This window comes from Babylonia areolata, chromosome 12 (assembly GCF_041734735.1).
Source record: "Babylonia areolata isolate BAREFJ2019XMU chromosome 12, ASM4173473v1, whole genome shotgun sequence".
Taxonomy (NCBI): domain Eukaryota; kingdom Metazoa; phylum Mollusca; class Gastropoda; order Neogastropoda; family Buccinidae; genus Babylonia; species Babylonia areolata.
Window position 1 is genome coordinate 23,360,891 of NC_134887.1, and position 22,729 is coordinate 23,383,619.

At 45.4% G+C, this 22,729-nt stretch overlaps 1 protein-coding gene across 5 annotated transcripts in view; it reads left to right on the plus strand.

Moving 5' to 3' along the window:
* Positions 1–22,729, plus strand: part of LOC143288459 (uncharacterized) — a 260,746-nt gene that overhangs the window by 200,614 nt on the left and 37,403 nt on the right. For 2 of the 5 annotated variants that reach the window (XM_076596974.1, XM_076596975.1), the window contains exons 8-12: positions 2,812–3,089; positions 15,823–16,028; positions 16,613–16,663; positions 19,957–20,115; positions 21,361–21,450. In XM_076596974.1, the coding sequence (XP_076453089.1) occupies positions 2,812–3,089; positions 15,823–16,028; positions 16,613–16,663; positions 19,957–20,115; positions 21,361–21,450 (784 nt within the window). The remainder of the gene's footprint in view (positions 1–2,811; positions 3,090–15,822; positions 16,029–16,612; positions 16,664–19,956; positions 20,116–21,360; positions 21,451–22,729) is intronic. The other 3 variants (XM_076596978.1, XM_076596976.1, XM_076596977.1) reach the window with 3 other exon arrangements.

Below are 22,729 nucleotides of genomic sequence, written 5' to 3' on the forward strand. Positions count from 1 at the left end.
CTTCTTGAGACCCAGAAAGCAATCCATCTTCTATCCAGTGGCAAAGCACCTGGCTCAGACTCCATACCAGCAGAGGTCTACAAGAATGGAGGCACTGTGCTGACTGAGAAGCTCCATCAGCTGTACTCACTCATGTGGAAAGAAGAGACGATCCCCCAGGATTTCAAAGATGCATCTATCATTCACTTGTACAAGCGAAAGGGGAACCGGCAAGCCTGTGATAACCATCGGGGCATTTCCTTGCTCTCCATCGCAGGCAAGATACTTGCCAGGATCCTACTAAACCGCCTCACAGCACACCTTGACCAAGGTCATTTGCCTGAGAGCCAATGTGGATTCCGGAAAGAGCGCGGAACCACCGACATGGTGTTTGCTGCAAGGCAGCTGCAAGAGAAATGTCAGGAGCAAAATGCTGATCTGTTCTCCACCTATGTCGACCTCACTAAGGCCTTCGACACCGTGAGTAGAGAGGGACTGTGGAAGATCATGGCCAAGTACGGATGCCCTCGGAAATTTATTTCCTTGGTCAGCCAGTTCCATGAAGGCATGCAGGCTCGAGTCCAGGACAATGGCGAAACATCTGCTCCTTTTCCTGTCACAGATGGTGTCAAGCAAGGCTGCGTCCTGGCTCCAACGCTGTTCAGCCTCATGTTCTCTGCAATGCTTACTGATGCCTTCAGAGATGGCGATGTTGGAATCGGCCTAAAGTACCGAACAGATGGCAAGTTGTTTAACCTCAGAAGGCTTCAAGCAAAAACGAAGGTCATGACAGACATCATCAGAGACTTTTTGTTTGCTGATGATTGTGCCCTCAACGCTGGATCTGAAGCTGACATGCAACTCAGCGTCGACAAGTTTGCCACTGCCAGCAGGAACTTCAGCCTTACCATCAGCACGAGGAAAACTGAAGTTCTCCATCAGCCAGCCCCAGGGAAACCCTACGTTGAGCCCAACATCACAGTCAACTGTCAGAGACTCAGTGCGGTGGAGCGGTTCACATACCTTGGCAGCACACTGTCACGAAATGCGACCATCGACGATGAAGTGAACGTCAGGATTGCAAGAGCAAGTGCAACTTTTGGCAGACTCAGTGCAAATGTCTGGAACAGAAGAGGCATTAGTCTTGAGACCAAGCTAAAGGTCTACAGAGCAGTAGTTCTCCCCACACTACTGTACGCCTGCGAAACTTGGACAGTGTACCAACGACATGCCAAGAAGCTGAACCACTTCCACACAACATGCCTCAGGAAGCTACTGAACATCAAGTGGCAAGACAGGACCCCAGACACAGAGGTGCTTGCAAAAGCCACCCTTCCCAGCATCTTCACCATCCTGATGCAGTCCCAGCTTCGCTGGGCTGGACACGTCGCGCGCATGCCAGACCATCGGCTGCCCAAAAGGCTCTTCTATGGCGAGCTGCAACAAGGGAAGAGATCACACGGAGGTCAGAAGAAGCGCTTCAGAGATACTGTGAAAGTCTCTCTTAAAGCGTTTGATATCAACCCTGACTCCTGGAAGGAATCTGCAGTGGACCGTGACAAATGGCGCGCTGCTGTGCACAAAGGCGCCAAGTTGTGCGAGGCCAACAGGACTGCTGCAGCTGTTCAGAAGAGGCAGGCCAGAAAGTCACGGGCAAACAAGCTCCCTGACAATGATATGCCTGTCTTTGTCTGCCCCAACTGTCAGCGAACATTTCATGCGCAGATCGGACTATTCAGCCATCTGCGCATTCACAGATAGATTCATGAACATCCTCCCCCCCACCCCACCACCACCCTCCCCCCATCCCCCAGCTGGATGACAACGATGGTCATCATCGATCTCGATGGACACACCACCACAGGTCTTTGTTTAGTGAGTCAACGAGTTATGATTTATATATTCTGTTGTTTTTTTTTGTTAAAGAGTTTTCTCTTATAAAAGTGTATCAGATAAAGAGTTTTGCTAAACTGGCATCTGTTTCAGACACTTAATGGATTTGAACCCTTTCACTTCGGAACTGTTTGTGATTTTTGCAAAGTAATTACCAGCCTCTAAAAATAAAATAAAATAAAATAAACACAAAAATTAATTCATTTTGTAATTGATGGCCTGATTCTTTGTGGATAGGATGTTTGATCTTCAGTGACAAGGGGCAGTGATCTGAATTCGGAAGAAGATCATGAAGTTTGATTTCAATAACATTTGTCGAAATGTTTTGAGAACAGAGAAAGTGATCAACCACACTACTTCATTGTGGTGTAAAGCATGTTTGATTTAAATTGACCTTGTAAATCAAGTTTTCTGCCATTGAGAATGCACATGTGGGTGTCTTTACATATATAATACGGGACAGTGTGATCCATTGACCATCTGTATGTTGCAGGCTGGAACATATGTGTATAACTTGAACTTTGTATCAGCCTGCAGTGATTGCTTCCTGGGCAGTAGTTGTTGCTTGGATGAGGTTTGCTCAGAAGCTGAAATTTGAAAATTGTTTTTATGTCTAAACTTTTGTTATTTTTTTCATAATTCACCTGCATATATTGCATGCAGCATTAAACAGTGATGAGTACCACTGTGATGATATGTTGTGGTGTTTAGGTTTGGAACTGGTCAGTACTACTGTGTCATTAACATAGTGCTCATCACTTTCCACTTACCACCAACCTGTTGGTTGAAAATTTTACACAAAATAAAGGTTTGTCACTTTGGAATGAGTTGATAGCTTGTGATAATTATTGAAACAGACATTGCAGGACTCTGTTTACTATTCTTTTATCAGCCTGACAGGAATCCTGATTCTATTTCTCTGATTATTTTGTTTTCCAGTGGTCCATCAGTATCTGCCTACAGCCATTCAGCCCACCCCCACTTGCCTCCCTCTCCACTTCATTCTCTCCATCACAGTCCAGGATTTCCACACCATCCTCTCCACCATAATCCCCACACTTCTGCACCCAGCCACCCCCATCCCATAGTGCCTCATTCCTCACACGGAATGTTTGCACCCCCCATCCCACCAGGACCATCAGCGTTGTCTTCAGCAGGCCTCTCCTCCACCCACACTGCTCCCTCCTTTGGTGCTGCTGACCTGCTGCGAGGTAAGAGTGAGTGATGCAGCTTTTTTCCCTCATGTTTGTGTTGTGCAATCAGTACATTAGGAAAGAGGTAGCAGAAGGGCTTTGGGGTATCTTATGTCTTTGTTTTCTTTCACCTCGCATCTCTTTTTCCCTCTATCTTTATCTCTCTTCTTTCTCTCACTTTCCTTTCTTCCTCTCTCCCTTTTCTATCTCACTCCCACTCAAAACATCAATAAACTAGCAAGCTGATGCAGTAATGAGCAGTTTTTTTATAGGCTCATTTGTGTATGAATACATAGAATGTCTATTTGATTTATAACACACTGTTTCTGCCGTGCGCACGTGTGTGTGTGTGTGTGCGTGCGTGCGTGCGTGGTGAACATTTAGTAAATTCAGTTTCCCTGGAAATAAAATCTTTGGGTTGTGTGTGTGTGTGGGAGGGGGGGGGGGGGGGGGGGTTAAACTTTAACAATTTTATTTTCCTGGGAAATATTTTGTTGGAACCAAATTTGGCTTAAAGATAGGGAAAATCATCAGTTCTTTCCACACCATCTCATATTGACAGTTTGGTGTCATATACTGTACCATGTCAAACTGATGCAAACTAGGTCTATGGTTTCCTCTGTTTGGCCAAATTTTGCGCGGCTAACAGTGAAAAGATGCCCCTCTTAGTCTGGCCCACTCTTAGCCAATCAAACGCCTCTAACAGCTATAAGCGCTGAATCATTCCTTTGGCCAAGGCTCTCCACGCCATCTTGTCAGGTTTTCGCTCTGTCTCGTCTAACGCTTTTTTTGGCTATTAAGCGTGTTCATTTGGCCTTATTTTGTTGTATGCGGCTTGCCTGTATATTGTTCTTACATTCTGTGTACTCGTTTCGACTCGGCCCCCTCGATTCGTTCGTATTTTTCTACCTCTGAGTCGATCCTGTCTTTCTTTTCTCTGTTGGGGATCGAATTGTTCGCTGGGTGCCTTCGTGCGGTACCATGCCTCGTACGCCATCCTACAAAGGCAGGGATCATGTTGCTGGGAGAGATACTCGGCAAGAGACTCTCCCAGGCCCGGAGCTCATGATTTCTCCCGATAGGGACCGCGACGATGCGTCTGCCGACGCAGATCGCGGAGGTGACGCTCGTTCCAATAAAATGGTCATGAAGGGGACCGGGGGGAAAGGGATACGAGCGTCGCCTCCCGAGGTGTCCCAGCGCGAGGCAGGTGGAGGGGGGAGTAGCACGTCCTCTCTTGGTGGTGGGGACTCGCGGCTGGGTGCGGACTCCCAAGGGGAGGCCGCCCCACGCCGTTACCCGGGTCCCCACACGGAGACGGCCCTCAGGGGCCCCAGTGCTGTTCCCCCTCCTCCCTTCTCGGTCGACCCCCCTCCTCCACCTCCTTCTGGGGGAGAAAAACATTTGGTTCCGGGGGGGACCTCCACTTTGCCCACCCCGGGCCAAGCCACCCCAGTCTCCCCACGGGAGGGGATTCGGGGCGCGTGGCAACCTGCTCTGCAGGTCTTCCCGCTATCCAGGCCGGTCTCCCCTGCTGGGGGAGTCCCGCGCGTGTCAGGCGGTTCCGGGCAGTCAGACCACCGGCCTTTCGGCGTGTCTGACACCCAAGTCGGACCTGACCTCCCTCCGACTTGGCCAGGTTTTTCCCTTCAGCGAGGTCAAGGCGCCAGTGACCCTTGGGGCTGGGGTCACGGGATGGCTGGTGCCCACGGGTGGTATCCCCCATTCTACCCATACTGGGGTGCACCTATGGTGCATGCTGGGTTACCGGGAGGACCAGGGACCAACCCCCTGGTCCGCTCCCCACCGGACCCAACCCAGGACAGACCACAGAGTGACACACACAGCCCCGACAAGAGGGATTGACTCCTCGTCGGGCAGGTCGAGCTCCTCGACCAGTATTAACACTACAGCCTCGAATCGGTCCTCTGTCAACACGCAGGTGACCTCCACGGTCACTACGGCTTCCTTTACAGGACCGACGGCAGCTGAGGGCCCCCGCTCAGCCCGTGGGAGCCTGCTGTTCCCACCTACCCAGCCCTCGGTCCTAAAAGGAGATGAGTGGGTGTTTGTCCCCTCACAGCACTCGTGGGTCCCTCTGGCGTCCAGGGACGCCCTCTCTGAGAAGGTGTGGCACCCACCATCCCAAGCATGGTTGGACCTACGGTCCACACACTCCCCACCCTCTTCAGGTGTCAAGGACATAACAGCGGAGACGAGGGTCCCTGCTCGGGATCGCCCCAGCTCATCCCACTGGGCTGACCACAGCCCACAGGACGCCCCTGTGGGTACATCCACTTGGGATGGCACCCAGCAGGGGATGGACTGTGAACAAGAGGGACAGCCCCTGTCTTCGGATGAGGACGAACAAGCGGATGAGCACTCTTCGCCCCCATCCCAGGGCGACAGATGGAGCCCACGCCTCCCTAGGGACCAGCCTGAACCAAACTCGGACTTTGCCGAGCTCGAACTGACCCTCCCCAATAGGGTCATGCATGCTGAATCAGTCCCTCAGGCAACTTTGTCACCCTTAACCCTCCTACGGTCAGGTGACTCTAACTCCAGAACCACAAGGCGACTCAGAGTGCCAGAAATGGCTCAGGAGTGGCTTAATAAGCCAGCCCGCACCGTCAGGGGTGCTGCTTCCATCCCTCCTCCAGGCAGGGAGTCCCTCTCTGCCCCGGGCGCTTTTGCCCCAGGCAAGTTCCTTAAAGATCCCTCCAAGGGAGGAGTGTGGTCCTGGTACACACAGGACCACCCTGCCTACAGGGAAGCAAAGCCCTCCGCGCAGGACAGGATGTTGGTCTCACAGCGCACCACCTTCCCCAATTCAGCTACTCTTTCCTTTAAGACATTAGCAGAGTGGGACAAACTGGCCCGCCGCTGCCTCCTCGAGGTTTCCACGGCTTATACCTTCTTTGACGCGTTCCTCCACAGAGCCAATGAGCTGTGGGAACAACGTCCAGTTCATCAGGACACGGAGTCTCCTTCCTCTGTCCCGCCTGGCCTCTTCTCAGACCCGAGGTTAAACACTTTTGGCAATCGGGTAGCGTCTGGTCTCACGGCAGCTGCAGACGCAGCTACCAGCCTTCACTTCAATACTGTGCTAGCGCGGCGTGATGCCGTTCTCCACCTCTCTAACATTCCAGTAGAGGAGAGGGCTGCCCTGCGGTCCATCCCAGCACAGCAGCACTCCCTATTCGGCCAGTATGCGCCGCATTTTGTCAGCCACAGGGCAGAGACAAACAGGGAGGTGGCCTCATATTTAGCCCACTCCTCCCAGGGGCGCCAGGGTTCTATGCCATTGAAGAGACCCGCCACCAGGGCTCCTCCATATACCTCGCCTCCTAAGTCAAAGCGGCGTGCGCAGAATCAGCGGCAGAGGAACAAACCACCTCATGTCCGTCCAAGCCGTCCGGCCATGCCCAAGGCCAGAAGGCAGCACCCCCAATGACTGGGCCCCGATTCAGCACCACGAGTCGTTCAGCCCCTCCAAGTAGGAAACTTGTCCCGGCATGCTCATCAGTGGCGTGCTCTGGGACTCAACGACTGGATTGTATCGGTGCTAGAGTCGGGGTACATGCTCCCTTGGGTGGGGGACCGCCCCCCTCTAAGATCCACTCCTCCTCCTTATGTGCCCAGCCCGATGGAGCAGGAGAGCGTCTTAGAGAAAGAGATATCGCAACTACTCCTCATAGGGGTGATATCTCAACTCTCGGACCCGGGCCCCGGTTTTTACGGCCGGTTGTTCGTGATTCCAAAGGTCTCAGGAGGGTGGAGACCAGTCCTGGACTTGTCCCCCCTCAACAGATTCCTCCCCAAAATGAAATTCAAGATGGACACACAGGCACAGATTCGGGAGACCATGCAACGGGGCGATTGGGCAACGTCCATCGATCTGAAAGATGCTTATTTCCATATCCTCATCCACCCGGCATCCCGCCGGTACCTGAGGTTCGTGTGGAGGGACAAGGTGTTCCAGTTCTCGGTCCTCCCATTTGGTCTGTCCCTTGCCCCTTTCCTGTTTACCAAGGTGGTGCGGGAATTGGTGTCCATCGTCCGGTCAGAATCCATTCGTCTCTGTGTGTACCTGGATGACAGGCTTATCCTGGCCCAGTCGCAGGCCCTGTGCCAGAGTCATACAGCCAGACTTCTAGACCTGTGCTCCCAACTGGGCTTCATCACGAACCAGGAGAAATGCGATCTGTCCCCGAGCCAGTCCTTCAACTTCTTAGGGATGAGATTCGACACGCGGTCCATGATAGTCTCTCCGACGCCAGATCGGTGGGACCGTCTGGCAGGCCTCCTCAACCACTTGCGCCATTCCTCCCAAGCAACAGCGCGGACACTGTCTTCCCTCCTGGGCATGATGGAGTCCATGCCACCTCTCATCCCTCTGGGCAGGGTTCTCAAGCGCCCTCTTCAGAGGACACTCAGGCTACGGTGGTCCCAGAGCACTCAGCCATGGGATACCCGGATATGTCTGGGCGAGTGGTTCCTCGAGGTGACATCAGAGTGGTTAACCACCCCTCTTCTGACACAGGGGGTGCCCATAGCCCCACCTACTCTTCAGGTGGCACTATTCACAGACGCCTCCTCCCTGGGCTGGGGAGCCCACATGGACTCATTCCATGCAGCAGGGACTTGGTCCCCGGAGGAGCGCCTATGCCACATCAATGTTCTGGAACTGGAGGCAGTTCGCAGGGCTCTCCAGCACTTCATGGGGGAGGCCACCGGCAAGACCATCCGCTTGTTCACGGACAATACAACAGTCGCATGTTACGTGAACAAAGGGGGGGGAGCGCACTCGGCAGACCTCTCTCTGCGGACCGAGGCTCTCCTCCGTTGGTGCCACAGCAAGGGCATTGCACTTTCAGCGAGACACATAGCAGGGAAAGACAACATTTTGGCAGATGCTGTCAGCAGGTCCAAGAGTGTCATACACACAGAGTGGACACTGGACAAGGACACCCTGCAAGGGGTGTGGGAACAGTGGTTCCGGCCGATGGTGGACCTGTTTGCGACAAGGTTCAGCAAGAGACTTCCCACTTACGTCTCTCCAGTCGCCGACCCAGAAGCATGGGCAGTGGATGCTCTCTCTCTAGACTGGAGCAGTCTGATTGCCTACGCGTTTCCTCCCTTTCCAATCCTGTCCAAGGTGATACGGAAAGCCAGGTTGGAACGCCCGCAGCTGATCCTCATTGCGCCGAAATGGCCAGCCTAGCCCAGGTTTCCGGTCCTTCAGTCCCTGACACATGTTCCACCCCTGGAACTGGAAACCAAACCTCATCTGCTGAGGCAGCCTCGTTCGGGCATTCCTCACTCCAACCCTCAAATGCTCCACCTGCACGCGTGGCTGCTGTGCGGTCGGAACTGTCAGCATCACCATTGAAGTCTTCCACCCCTCGGTCAGCCTCTGTGTCGTCCGCGCTGACCAAGGGGGGTGCCTCCTCCGACCTCCTCTCCATAGTCTCCAAAGCCAGGAGGGAGGGAACAGAGACTTTGTATGACTTTCGCTGGAAGAAATGGCTGCATTGGTGTGCAGCTCAGAACATTCCCCCTACTAACCCTACGAGCATGCAGCTGGCCAACTTTCTGGCTCACTGCTCCTCGGTTCTCAACCTGTCTGCTAGTTCTGTGAGAGGGTACAGGTCTGCCATCTGTACCACTATCAAACATCTAGGTGGTCCCGCTTTTAAAGCTGATTTCCTGCTCAGAGAGGTGGCTAGGGGCGCCTCTCTGAAGGAAGCTAGGAATCCCAGAAGAGTGCCCCTCTGGTGCTGGATTTCATTCGAAAACAGCCCTTTGAGCCATTGCGGACTATTCCTTTTGACCTGCTCACTCTCAAGACCACTTTCCTTCTGTTGCTGGCCACTGGCCGTCGTAGAAGTGAGATTCATGGTTTTAGTGGTATGCCACAAGATCTAGCATTCCACAGAGATGGTTCCATCACTCTTCGTTTCCTTCCAGAGTTTCTGGCTAAGAACCAAGACCCCGAGGTCCCTTCCCCCTCTCTCAGGGTCAGACCTTTGTCTGATATTCTTGCCCAAGATGATGAAGATAGGCATCTCTGCCCCGTTCGGTGTCTCAAATACTATTGGGATAGGTCTCGCCATAGGCGTTCTTCTCAGAGGCGCCTTCTCATCTCCCTCAATGAGAATTACAAGAAAGACATCGCTGCAGGCACCATTTCCCGCTGGGTTTCCCAACTCATTCGTACAGCCTACTCTCATGCACACAAGGATATCAGTTGTCTTAATCCCAGAACACACAAAGTGCGGGCCATAGCTACTTCGGCTGCTTTCCAGCACTCGGTGCCACTGCAGCATGTCTTGGAGGCAGCCTTCTGGCGGTCTGAGAATCCCTTCATCAACTTCTACCTCCAGGATTTCCGTATGACCAGGGCTGACGGTTCCAAGGGGATTTCCTTTGTCGCGGCTTACACTGCCGTCTCAGTTACAAGGGCTCCCCATACGAACCAGTAGGCGTTGCCCTCCTCCATTTGCTTTAAATTCTGCATCAGTTTGACATGGTACAGTGTATGACACCAAAAGGAGGAGTTTGTAATATACTGTATTATACTCCATGTTTTGTGTTACATATACTTACCATGTCAAACTCGAATGCCCGCCCGTCCGTCCCCGCGTCTCCGCCGTGGTTCTCATGGGGCATTTTTGTTCATGGCCACGGAATGATTCTGCGCTTATAGCTGTTAGAGGCGTTTGATTGGCTAAGAGCGGGCCAGACTAAGAGGGGCGTCTTTTCACTGTTAGCCGCGCGAAATTTGGCCAAACAGAGGAAACCATAGGCCTAGTTTGCATCAGTTTGACATGGTAAGTATATGTAACACCAAACATGGAGTATAATACAAACTCCTCCTTTTACTTCTTGAAGGGCATAAAAAAAAAAAAAAAATGTATCAAAAAATGTTTACAAAGTATGGTTACTGTTACATTTTTGGTTTGTGTGTTTGTTAACAGGTTGTTTCAGTTAGTCTGTGTGTGTGTGTGGTAAACTTTAACAAATTCATTTTCTCTGGAAATACTTTGTCAGTACCAAATTGAATGAAACATTGAGGGGAAAAATCTTTTCCGCCAATAACAATCATAGGTATAAGTCCTCTGTATTTAGCCATATTTCCACATCGTGAATGGTTTATTCCATTTAGCCTCTGGATCCACAAGATGTTATTGGATTGTTTCCAGTAGTTGGCGGAACATTTTTAGACAGCATGACATTTTATTTCTTGTTCCTAAATGAATATTTTGAAGATAGTACTGAATTAACTGGTATGGACTTATTGACAGTTTCAGTTGAACACAGCAGTCTTGCCAGAAAATATTTGTCACTGTTGCAGTATTGCCTTCGGTCAAGAGTTCTTGCTAACATACTATCAAAAGGAGGCTTCTAAGTTTTATCCATAGAAAGATTTGTGCATGCGCCTCATCACTTACTGCATAATGTCCCCTAATGACTACCAAAAAAGCAATATATCTGTATCACAAATATGCCAGCGTCAGTTAACCAGTTGAGTGCCAGTAAGACATCAACTGATGTCCTACAAAAAGTGTTGCCATAGTGCCTATGAAACGTCCACTGACGTCGTGCGTATGTTTCAATTTTTCCTTCATTGGAGTATGGTTCAATTCACATAAGCACACTCTGAACAGTTAGTTTAATGTGTCTGGATTATACTTCTTTTTAGATTACTATGCATCAGGTAGAAGACCCCTTTCTACTCGGTAATGATTTGCTAACTGGACCATGTGGAACGTGTGTGGAAAGGAGGTTGCATCTTATGCAAAAAAAGGCGTTGAAAACTTTGTCCAGTAAAGGGAGTGGTCACAGTCAGTGGATTTACATAATTTTGAAAGCTGTGCTTGTGATCATGGACAGCTACAGCGTCCAGTAAAGGGAGTGGTCACAGTCAGTGGATTTACATAATTTGGAAAGCTGTGCTTGTGATTATGGACAGCTACAGCGATGAAGAAGGTTCTCTCTTGTCTGATTGCTTTGAACACAAAGGTGAATGACGACAGTGATAAAACTGACAGCCCATTTGATGGTAATTCAGTCTGTCTACCGTCTATCCAATCAGACGCCATTTTTGAACAAGTGGCTGTGACTGATAGAATATGTGCAGCAAGTGTTGGAAGAGGAGGAGGAGAGGGAGAGGAGTGATGTAAGACAATAGGTTGAATGCCAGCTAGAGGCCAGTGGATACTGCAGGAAACAGACAACCACCAGTGTCCACGATTTTCATGAAATGCAGGGTTAAACATGTACTGGATATGAAACAGGTGTTTTTTTGTGTTTTTTTTTGTTTTTTTGTTGTTGTTTTTTTAACACTTTTTGTCACTAAATCAGATGGTTGACTTGTTTGAAGAGGTGGCAAGAGTTGTGATTTGTTTTTCTTAACATGGCCTGTTTTAATTTCTTCTGTAGGTATAATCTGACAATACACATGCTATTTCTAGCTGTATTTTGCATGTTTTCTTTATGGATGTCATCATATGGAGATGGAAATATACTTTTTTGTTGCGCAAAAATTATTATATCCATTCAAATACCTGAACAGTTATCTACAATCAAACTAAATGGGGAAAAAGCTGAGATGCGTCATTTTCCTTCACAAAAAATGTTTTTCTGTATCTTCCATAGATTTTGTACTAGATTTTTTTTATTACCCATTCTCAAAATTCCCTGGCAAAGGAAAAGAACTTTTTTTTTTTTTTTTTTTTTTTTTTTTTTTTTTACACTAAACTGGTTAAAAAGTTTCAAGCTGCACCATGCATGCACATATTCATGTTTTTTAAAAGAATACTAATAGCGGTCAGTTTCTGTCATTTTTTAAAGAGAAAAAAAAGTCATGATGAAGACAGGGGCAGTTTGAAACTTTGATAGATCTTCTTATTATAAAGCGCTTTATAAATACCATTAGTGTTATTATTATTATAAAACAGTGAAATTTCCACAACACAACTTTTGGTTCAACAAACATTCATTTCTGGTGGTGAGCAAAAATATGATTTTGGTCATTTTGTTCTGTTAACCAACCCACACACAGCTCCCCCAAAGCCATCAACGTTTTCAGTTTTGTGTTGTGCAGCAGGAATCATGTGAGCCATGAAGGCTTTGCCCCTTGTTAATTGGTGTCATGGTAGCATGATTTATGTTCAGCTTTACCTGTTGTTCCAAATTCAGCTTTCTTCTTCTTTACTGAAGTATTAGTGATAAGTTGAATTAAGCAGACATGAAGAGATTGATGAATTGTTAACAGAAATGAAGAATACTACTGTGATACTTAAAAAAATGATCTAACAATATTAATGATAACAATAATGATAATAATAACAACAATAATAGATTGAATTATTAATAGATTGAATTGTTAACAGATTGAATTATTAACAGATTGAATTATACACACACACACACACACACACACACACACACACACACACACACACACACACACAAGTTTCAAGTTTTAATTATCCTTTCACTCCTATTGGAGTATGGAGGATTACTGCAAAATAATCTTTTCGTGCCCAGAACAAACATTTCCAAATACACAACAATGTCACATAAAAGTTGAGAAAACACAAATGTCTTTTAACTCCAAAAGTATAACTAGGCAACATTTGCAAATCTAATCATCTTACTTACAGTTAAAATGACTTTTTTGCCTCCTTTGAGCATATTACAAAAATTAAAAACCGATTTTGGAGACAAATATTTTTTAGGAACATATCTATTTCGTAACTGATCATAATTGGGACATTCCATTATAAAATGAAACTCATCACCAATCACAGACATGTTACAAACAAACCTTACAAAACCGTAACTCTCGTGGTATGCCTTTGTGTCTCCCTGTTTCTATTTCCAGCTTATGATTACTCCTTCGATTACACACACACACACATGCGGACATGTGTGCACACAAGTTTAGTGCACAATGATAAATAGTACACAATAAAGAATTTTTTTCACATACATCCTACAGATTCTGTTACTAAGCACTCGCTCATTCACTGATGATCATTTAGTTCACGATACTGGAAAGGGTAAGATGTGTAGTGCTATTCAGGAGGGGAAAAGGTGAGTCTTCAGAGTGGATTTAAAATACTGCAGTGAAGATGAGTAACAGAGAGGCAGAGGAAGTTGATTCCACAGATTGGGGTTTGGTAAGAAAAAGTGTGTTGGCTATACATGTGACGGGCGCCATAGCCAAATGGTTAAAGCGTTGGACTTTCGATCTGAGGGTCTCGGGTTCGAATCACGGTGACGGCGCCTGGTGGGTAAAGGGTGGAGATTTTTACGATCTCCCAGGTCAACATATGTGCAGACCTGCCAGTGCTTGAACCCCCTTCATGTGTATGCGCAAGCATAAGATCAAATACGCACGTTAAAGATCCTGTAATCCATGTCGGCGTTCGGTGGGTTATGGAAACAAGAACATACCCAGCATGCACACCCCCGAAAACGGAGTATGGCTGCCTACATGGCGGGGTAAAAACGGTCATACACGTAAAATCCCACTCGAGTATATACGAGTGAATGTGGGAGTTGAAGCCCACGAACCCAGAAGAAGAAGAAGAAGAAGACTATACATGTTAGTATGAATGGTTGGGATCCTAAAGAGGCGGTGTCAGAAGAAGAGTAGAGTTGGCATGAGGATATGGAAAGATACTGTGGACCAGTAGCCTCAATGGACTTGAAACAAAGAGAGACGATTTTGTAAGTAATTCTTTGTTGTACTGGAACCAGTGTAAAGAATGAAGGAGAGGAGAGACGTGATCAAATTTAGAAGAACGAAAGACAAGACGAGCAGCATGGTTCTGGACTTTCTGAAGTCTAGCATTGAGGTAGCTGGAACTGGCAAGAAGGGAATCACACTTACATCCAGGTGGGACAGCACAAAGGCACAGAGGAGAGTTTTTGTTGAATCTTCAGTGAGGAGATGATGAATTGATGCAATTCTTTGAAATTTATTAGAGTAGCACAATTTGCATTATTAGCAGGGGTGTGGGCAGCATGCTGCTGATAGGAAAGAGACTGGTCATTGAGGATGGAAGAAGAAAGAGGAATGTCGGTGCCGCTGTATGTCGGAAGGGGAACATGAATTAACTCGAACAGAAACAACATTGAACCGGTCAGACAGATAGTGGAACCACAAGAGAGCAGGATCGCAGATTCCAAAAGTGCGATTCAGACGGTTGAGGAGAATCTGATGATCAATAGTATCAGATGCGGCTGAAAAAACAAGGAGAGAGAGAACTGATATTCCATTGTTGTCAAGAGAAGGTAATAAATTGTTAGCAATTTTGAGGAGGGCTGTCTTAGTGCTGTGACCAGAGCAGTAAGCAGACTGACATGAGTAATTCAAGTTATCAACCCTGAGCATTGAAATTAAAGTATATAAACCCCCAGTGTTGAAATGAAACATGCAGAATAGAGCATTTTGGAACATCACACCAGATAAAAAGAAAGTGTAAAACCTTTAGGACTACATTTCTGTCACTATCTCTGTATTTATTCAATTATTTTCAGATAGATCCTGTGATGATCATTAAATATGGTCATTTTCAGCTTTCATGCTGTTTGGAAGGCTCTTTCACAATTATTATGTAACTGTAATTGGTATGGTTTTGTCAGCCAATGGTTTGAGACATGTATGTGAGGACTGGTATGGTTTTGTCAGCCAATGGTTTGAGACATGTATGTGAGGACTGGTATGGTTTTGTCAGCCAATGGTTTGAGACATGTATGTGAGGACTGGTATGGTTTTGTCAGCCAATGGTTTGAGACATGTATGTGAGGACTGGTATGGTTTTGTCAGCCAATGGTTTGGAACATGTCTGGGAGGACTGACATGGTTTTGTCAGTGAACACATTGTGTATGAACCACTGACTGTATAATGGGCTCAGGTTGTATAAGTATTGTTTGTAGGATTAATTCACACAGGTTGTCTTTGACAAAGTCAGCTTGAACAACACAAAGCATGCAAGATGAAAACCTGGAAAGTGGAACCCTACATAGCAGGGGTGTGATCACTGATCCCCATTGTTGTGCAAAGTTGCATGCCAAGCAGCAGAAGGGCCACTTTTGTGTAGTGCTTGGAAGGGCAACAGCTGGGTCACAGAAAAATGCAGGGGTAGGGGGTAGCTTGATCACAAGTTTTATAGGTCTGTGTAGGGAACATGAATGCTGTGGTTGTTGTTCAGGTGGACTGTGTCAGTGCTGTATGCATATTGGTAAGTCATGTCTTTATGAGTTAAATGGATTTAGGAAAGAAAGAAGGGAGAGTTCAGGATTTTTGAGTAAATATATCTTTGTCTGAAAGAGTGTTGTGGATGTTTTAGTAAATATTATGTCTTTTTGAACCCTGAGAATTCAGAGTTTGAAGCTCACTTTGCAGTCCTTCTGAGAACTTGACAACGTGAAAGAGATAAAACATGAACAGTTGACACTGGAGTTGGACAGTTCAGTTTCAGTAGCTCAAGGAGGCGACACTGCGTTTGGACAAATCCATAGTTGGACAGAAGAAGAAGAACCACAAAGAAACAAATGTAATTGACAGTGGAACTGGAAGTGAGAAAAATTAGAAAATACAATTGAATGCAGGATATGTTGATAATGTAAATAAATAAAATAAAGAAAGGATTGGGGGGGAAAAAGGTAAGCCAGGAAGTTACAGTATTGCAAGTTCTGTTTGCAGGCAGTGTGAGGATAGATTCTGTTCTGTTGTAGGACAAGATTACCTCCACCAGGATCTGAACAACCGACTGTTGGCACACCGCGGGGCAGAGTCAGGCCCACTGCCCCCTTCTCCTTTCTTGCGTTCAGCCAGTGACACTCATCAGCACCTGCACAACCACCAACACATGCACCAGCACAACACCTACAATGGGCTGGGCCAGCCCTCCTCCCTCGTGCCCACTCCACCCCCACACCTGGTGAGTCCATGAAACAGACTGACAACTTCTGTTTTACATTCAGATAGTTGTAGCTTTTCATTCCTCCCTGTTCAAGTTGGCATGCTACTGTTGTGGTAATATTTGTTGTTCTTGATCCTATATTGCAAAGTCTTTGTGAATAGCAATTAAGTCTGACCCTCAGCATTAACAGCAAACACACACACACACACACACACACACACACACACACACACACACACACTAAACAAAAGAATGATTGAACAAACACATACAACTATCATTGGCAAACACAAGCTTCATACGCCTGTCTGAAGTAGCATGTGCACTACAAAGGCTTGTAGTCGTTTTCTACCCAGGGCTGAGTGTAACCCTTATGTTGTGTGACTGCTGGCCAGTGTAACACTGATTGAGAAGTGTTTCCTTCCTTCTTTTTGTCACTGGTTTTGTGAGGGAATTATTTACTGACCGTATCTGTGTCAGTAATGAAAACATTGTTGCACCGATGAACAACTATTGTGAACTATCAGGCCATTTAATCTGACATTATCCATTTTCACCACTATAGATTATTGACAGTTGGGACATGTTGGGGTATTTTTCAGTTTGACAAAGTTCCAAAGTCACCATTTGAGGCGGGACTGTATAGACCAGGGGTGAGTTTCAGTTTGATTTTCTTTCTTTTTCTTTGTTTTGAAAGCACATTTTTGTTTTCTGACATGCTTTCATTACAGTGTCAAATAAAGGCAGGCTTTAATTGGCTTATGGACTATTTTGCCCTGACAACAGAACTGGCAGATTAAGGGGGTTCAAGTTGATAGAAATAATTTTTTATTTTGATATATTCTGATGGTCTGAATGCAAAATTTGTGACTTGGGAAGCAGAAAAATATTCTTAACTCTGTAATATGACTTGCAGTTGCTATGGAAAGCATTCAAATGGCCACCAAACAACACATTTTGAAAGGACAAAACCTTGAAAAAATGGAAATATTTTGATTCTGTTTGCTTAGGTGACTTACAGTGTGCAAGTTGTGTGTGTGATTTTCTGTGAATTTTGGGAATATGTCAATGAAAATGTCAGCAAATTTATACACTAAGAAGGTTTTGATAGTGATTTCTCACAAAATGCACCTGATAGCATTTTAGTGCTGTTACTAATTTCTGAGAAAGGTTTTGTTTTGTTTGAGGAGGCAAATAATGGCGTGGGGGGAAGGAGGGGGGAGGGGGACAGAAACTGAGAAATGGAAAGAAAAAGAAACATGCAACACCATAAATCAAAACTGATAATTGTTGCTGAAAGTTGTCCTAGCTATAATTTAGTATCCCAACATTAGTGTACAGCATTTCAGAGGCCAAATTATAAGTCAGAATCAATATCAGGTCCACAAATTTTAGTCCAAATACCAGTTTGTATTTCTGTCTCATATGATGAAACAGCAATACCAGCTATATTGTTTTGCTTAATTTCTGTTTGCTTCTTACTTCTTGTAGTGCAGTGCATTGATATGTATGAAATCAAGAAAATACTAATAATATCAACACTTATTTCAAAGTCAGTGATCACCAGCACCAAACACATCACCTTGGTTCCTTTCTTTCTTGCAGGTAATGTGTCGACACTTGGTTTAGTAGGCCTTGCGATGCTCACATTTCCTCGGCAGGGTTGACAGCATTAGCCTAGCCTGGCTCATCTGTCATTGGTCTCTATTGGTCAGGAGCTCCAGCGTGATGTGAGAAACACCCACATAATGTTTTCTCTCATGATTCTAAATATCTCTGTTGTAGTTCCTTCACTGAAGGTGCACCCAGCTCTTGTCTAGGAACCATGTAACTAGCACACACCCATGAAAGAAGTCTTGGGACACCACCCCTAGATGGTGGTATTCAGGCATTCATTAGTGTTCTGGGTACCTCCATGTTCTGCCTAATGCCATCACAGGTGACAGAAATGTCATTGTGTGGGTAGGATGGATGGCCATCAACAACCTCCCACAAACTGGAACCAGTGTCTGCGTAAACCTGGTGGATGGCATCAGTTGAATGTTGTAGCAGCTCCTCTCAGCTTCCTTCCTAGCAGCTGTTAAAAAGAAGAGAAAAAAAAACCCATGCAAACTGTTAGTGTTAATAAACTGAAACATCTACATAACCGGTACTAAGACAATAAGAAGAAAAAGCGCTTGGATCATGAATGAACAAGACAATGACACAGGACAAACAACCGTAATGTACATAATTACAGCCAAGTAAAGCAAATGACACTGCATCTCTCTCTCTCTCTCTCTCTCTCTCTCTCTCTCTCCTTCTCCTTTGAGAGAAGACACACATGCATTCACAGTGATACACAAAAATGTAACACATGCCTACATGTATATCTACACAGTGGTACACACATACAAGTGCGCACCCTTGCATGTGCACACTTTCACTATCCTTTGATAGAAGACACACACACACACACACACACACACACACACATTCACAGTGACACTCACAAATATAACAAACACTTGCACAACCACACACACACACACAGACTTACACAAGTAACAAAATATGGGAGCGCACTCTCTCTCTCTCTCTCCTTTGTCGCCGTCTTCTTCTTCTTCTTCTCTTTCACACACACAAACGAGTGCACACACACACGCAAACAATACGAGTGCGCAAGCACGAGTGCATGTGCATGCACACGTGCACACACACACACACACAGATGGAAAAAAAGACTCATTTGTGACATTTTGGTCATGGTCTTGATAAGTACTCAGTTGCATTGCTAGTATCCCCATAACTGATCCATAGAATTCCAAAGTAGCATGCTGTTTCCAAACTCTTGGCTGAACGTAACCATATACATTATGATTCTAAGTTGGTTTTTTGTTTGTTTTGTTGTTGATGTTTTTTGTTGTCACTATCACCAAGGCATGGTGAGAAAAACACATTCACACTGAGCACTACAGCTTCGAAGTGAAATCCATGAATTGTTACTGACAGATGGTCAATGACAACCCAATTCCTCCACAGTCAGAACACAGAACATCAGATGTGATTCTCTGGATCTGAAAAACTTGAGTTCATGCCTGGTTTTGCTGATCTTTTCAATTTGGCCATCAGCCAACAGTTCAGTCTTCTGTTTTGACACACGTCATGTCAGTGTTCAACTTTCTCCGCCTGGCATTCTGTTTCACTAGTTTTCATTGCGTTCTTCATTCTACAAGTATAGACAAGTTGCTTAGACTTCTTCCTGGGATGAGGCATCGTAATTGATGACAAAAAGTATGAAGGTCAAGAAAAGGCGCAAATCCGATGAATTCTGTCACTGGTGATTGAATCAGGCGGGTTTGTTTGCATGGTTGCCATTGTTTTGCAGAGCATTGTGGGTTGATGTCATTGTAAGTGCAGTTGCTGGTTGGTCAGATCCAGCCTTGCATCGGTATTGCTACTATTTTCAGCCATTTTTAAATGAAATTTTTGGATCAAAACTGGTTGCTTCTCTTAATTTGGTCTTTATTGTGCCTATGACATACAAATGTCTGAACGGCAGAGAATCAGAGCTTTCTGCCATCTATATAGGATTTTATGTTTGCTTCTGTGTTGCAAGGGTCAAAACTATTGCATTTTTGAGCAAACTGGACAAAAATCACTGAAACAGATTGAATTGTTATCTTTAATTATTGTTTTTTCAACATTTTCCTGCAAAAACAAGTTTACAGTGTTAAAGAACATATGTTCCCATGTCATGTTCTGCAAAAACCTCAAATGAAATGTCATGTTTTTGATTTTTCACCCCTGTGTCTGGCCTTGTTTGACAGCAGTAACAGATGGGAGGTTCATCAATGTATAATATGCATCAGAATGTTTATGAAAAATCCTGTATTAACAAAATACAATTCATATTCTGGTTTCTGTGGATGTGGGGAGGCAACAGGAGTGTGTGGTATGTTGGCAGTTGCTGCCTGGCTACAGTCCGGCATTTGCCTCCCTGCTGCCTGGGCCAGCGGGGGCCCTGAGTTCCAGTCTGCAAGGGGCCTTCCAGCCCAAGGTATCCACCATCTCCAACATTGGGCCAGTGCCAGGACGACTGCACGATGCTGGCCTACCCCAAAAAGTACTCCTTGCATGTTGTCGCTCCTCTCTCCCTTACTGCTTCCTCCATCCCCTCTTTACAAACTCTTCATGAAAGGCTGCTTGTGAAAATGTTACATGTCACATTGCACTCATTGCCGTACATTTGCTGCACAGCATTCTTAGTTTTCTAAGATGCAAGTTTAATCGGTTTGATATCACCAGGTAATCTGCATGTTTCAATTCCAGAAAATGGAAAAAATTATACACCCAAAGAATAACTTTGAAACATGTAGCCACCGTACCTCTTCCAAGAATGGGAAAAGCAGTGTCTCTTTCATTTTTATCATATTAAATATAGACATTGTGTTTTTATTATGTGAGTACTGATGACTGTAAGTTTTGTATGATTTTTCTGAGTGTTAATGGATTCAAGAGAAGAGAAGGCAAATTGAGAGAAATACAGGGAAAAATCCCATGTGCACATTCTGGCATTGTGAGCACAGTGAACACAGAGGGGAATGTGGCTAATGCTATTCAGTGGAGTGACTGTGGGTCATTGTGGTTGGTTTGCCAGCATCGGGCAGGTACTGTACAGCGTGTACTGATACTTGTGACCTTTGTTGATCACCCAACATACTGTCTGCCTTCGCTGTCACTTCACACTGCTGCTTTCTCTCCCTCTTTTTTTGTATCCATCCTGTCTTCTGTCAGTGCTGTTTGACGTTGTCTCATCTGCATACTAACAAATAGCATTATGTTATCATTTTTTCAAATTCTGTCTTTGTTTCACTGTCTGTCTTTCTGTCATGTTACATTCAACCTCATATCTGTTGTTATAAATGACTTAGTTTAACTGGCAAATGCCCCATACTATGCTAGCCAGTTTTAGCAAGGACCTTGTACATGCATACATATTAAAACAGAACAGATTCTGTGCAGCCTTATGGATACAGTCCTCTGTTTAGGCTTGGACGGGTTAAAGGAGGAAAAATCAGTTGACAGCTGTTCCACAGTTGGAAAGCCAATGAAGCTCATTATCAGAGAAATAATTCAGCTATTAGCCGTCTCATTATTTTATACATTATTGCTTATGATTTGTGTGGTTTTCCTTGTGACTCGTGTTTTATTTAGCCATGTCAGCAACTGAAACTATTCTTCTGCTTGAATGAATGAATGTGAGAGAGAAGAGGAGATAACAGAGAAACAGAGAGAGAGGAGTGTCCATGCCATGCTGAAAGTGAGTGTAAAAACCATGCTGAATGCTAACTGGGTGTTGCCTTTACAGTCATTGTTACCAAGTCCTATGCTGTTACCATTTCGGGAGAGAGAGAAGCTCCCTGCACCAGCCACTACCTCACTCCCATCACAGTCAAAGGTAAGAACAATCATAAACAGGTCTCTTCTCCTTTCAGTTTCTGTTCTGGTATCCTCTCTTTTTCCTTTTATAAACACTTTCAGGCATAGACCATTTTATTTTCAGTTATTTCAATGGGTTTTGTCATTGCTCTCATTGAGTTTCAGTTTTAGTTTCAGTTGCTCAAGGAGGCGTCACTGCGTTCGGACAAATCCATATACGCTACACCACATCTGCCAAGCAGATGCCTGACCAGCAGCGTAACCCAACGCGCTTAGTCAGGCCTTGAGGGGAAAAAAAAAAAATATATATATATATAAGCTTACATAAATAAATAATAATTATGATATATATATATAAAAAAAGGTAGTAGTAATGAAAATAATAATAAAATAATAATAATAATAATCATAAATAAATAATTAAATAAATAAGACAACAATGATGATAAATAAGCAAATAAATGTAAAACATGAAGACACACATTCACACATACACCCACACATGCATAACAGATATGCACAAAACACGCAGTTTCACAGATATGAAAGCACAGTCAAATACATATAAACGTACATGAGCTCCAACACACACACACACACACACACACACACACACATTACCCTGCACCTCCTCTACCCCCCTCCTCCACACACTCATTTCTAGTCTATGTATCGCAGCTTCCACGACACACACACACACACACACACACACACACAGATGAACGCTTACTTGTACAAGGACACACACACACGCCCATATCTCCCACCCCCAACCCCACACACATATATACAAAGATATATATATATAATATATACGTTCCAATATCCTGTTGCTCCCACAGTGTAGGCATGCATACACTCACATACCTCATCCTCTACCCTACCTCCTCCCTGCACCCCCACCTCCCCCTCACACACACACACACACACACACACACACACATGCACAGAACTCTCCTGACACTTGTGTACACTTACACTCTCACGCATGCACAAACGCACTCAAAAACACAGACCCACACATACACGCAAACACACACATACACACACGCACAGAGGCTTTCACTGATTGGCCACAAGAGGGATGGGAAAAGATCTCTGATGCCAAGAACGTGGCGTCTAGTGTGTTGCTCAGTCTATTGTATTTGGAAAAGCTCACAGAGACTCTGTTCCGTTTTGAAGAAATTTGCGCAATGTTGGTTTGGAAATGATGCCGATATTTGTTTGATTTGCAAGGCATCGTGCTCTACCTTTCATGTTAGACTTACGGCCGCTCCCTCTCTCTGCTTTTATTTCTT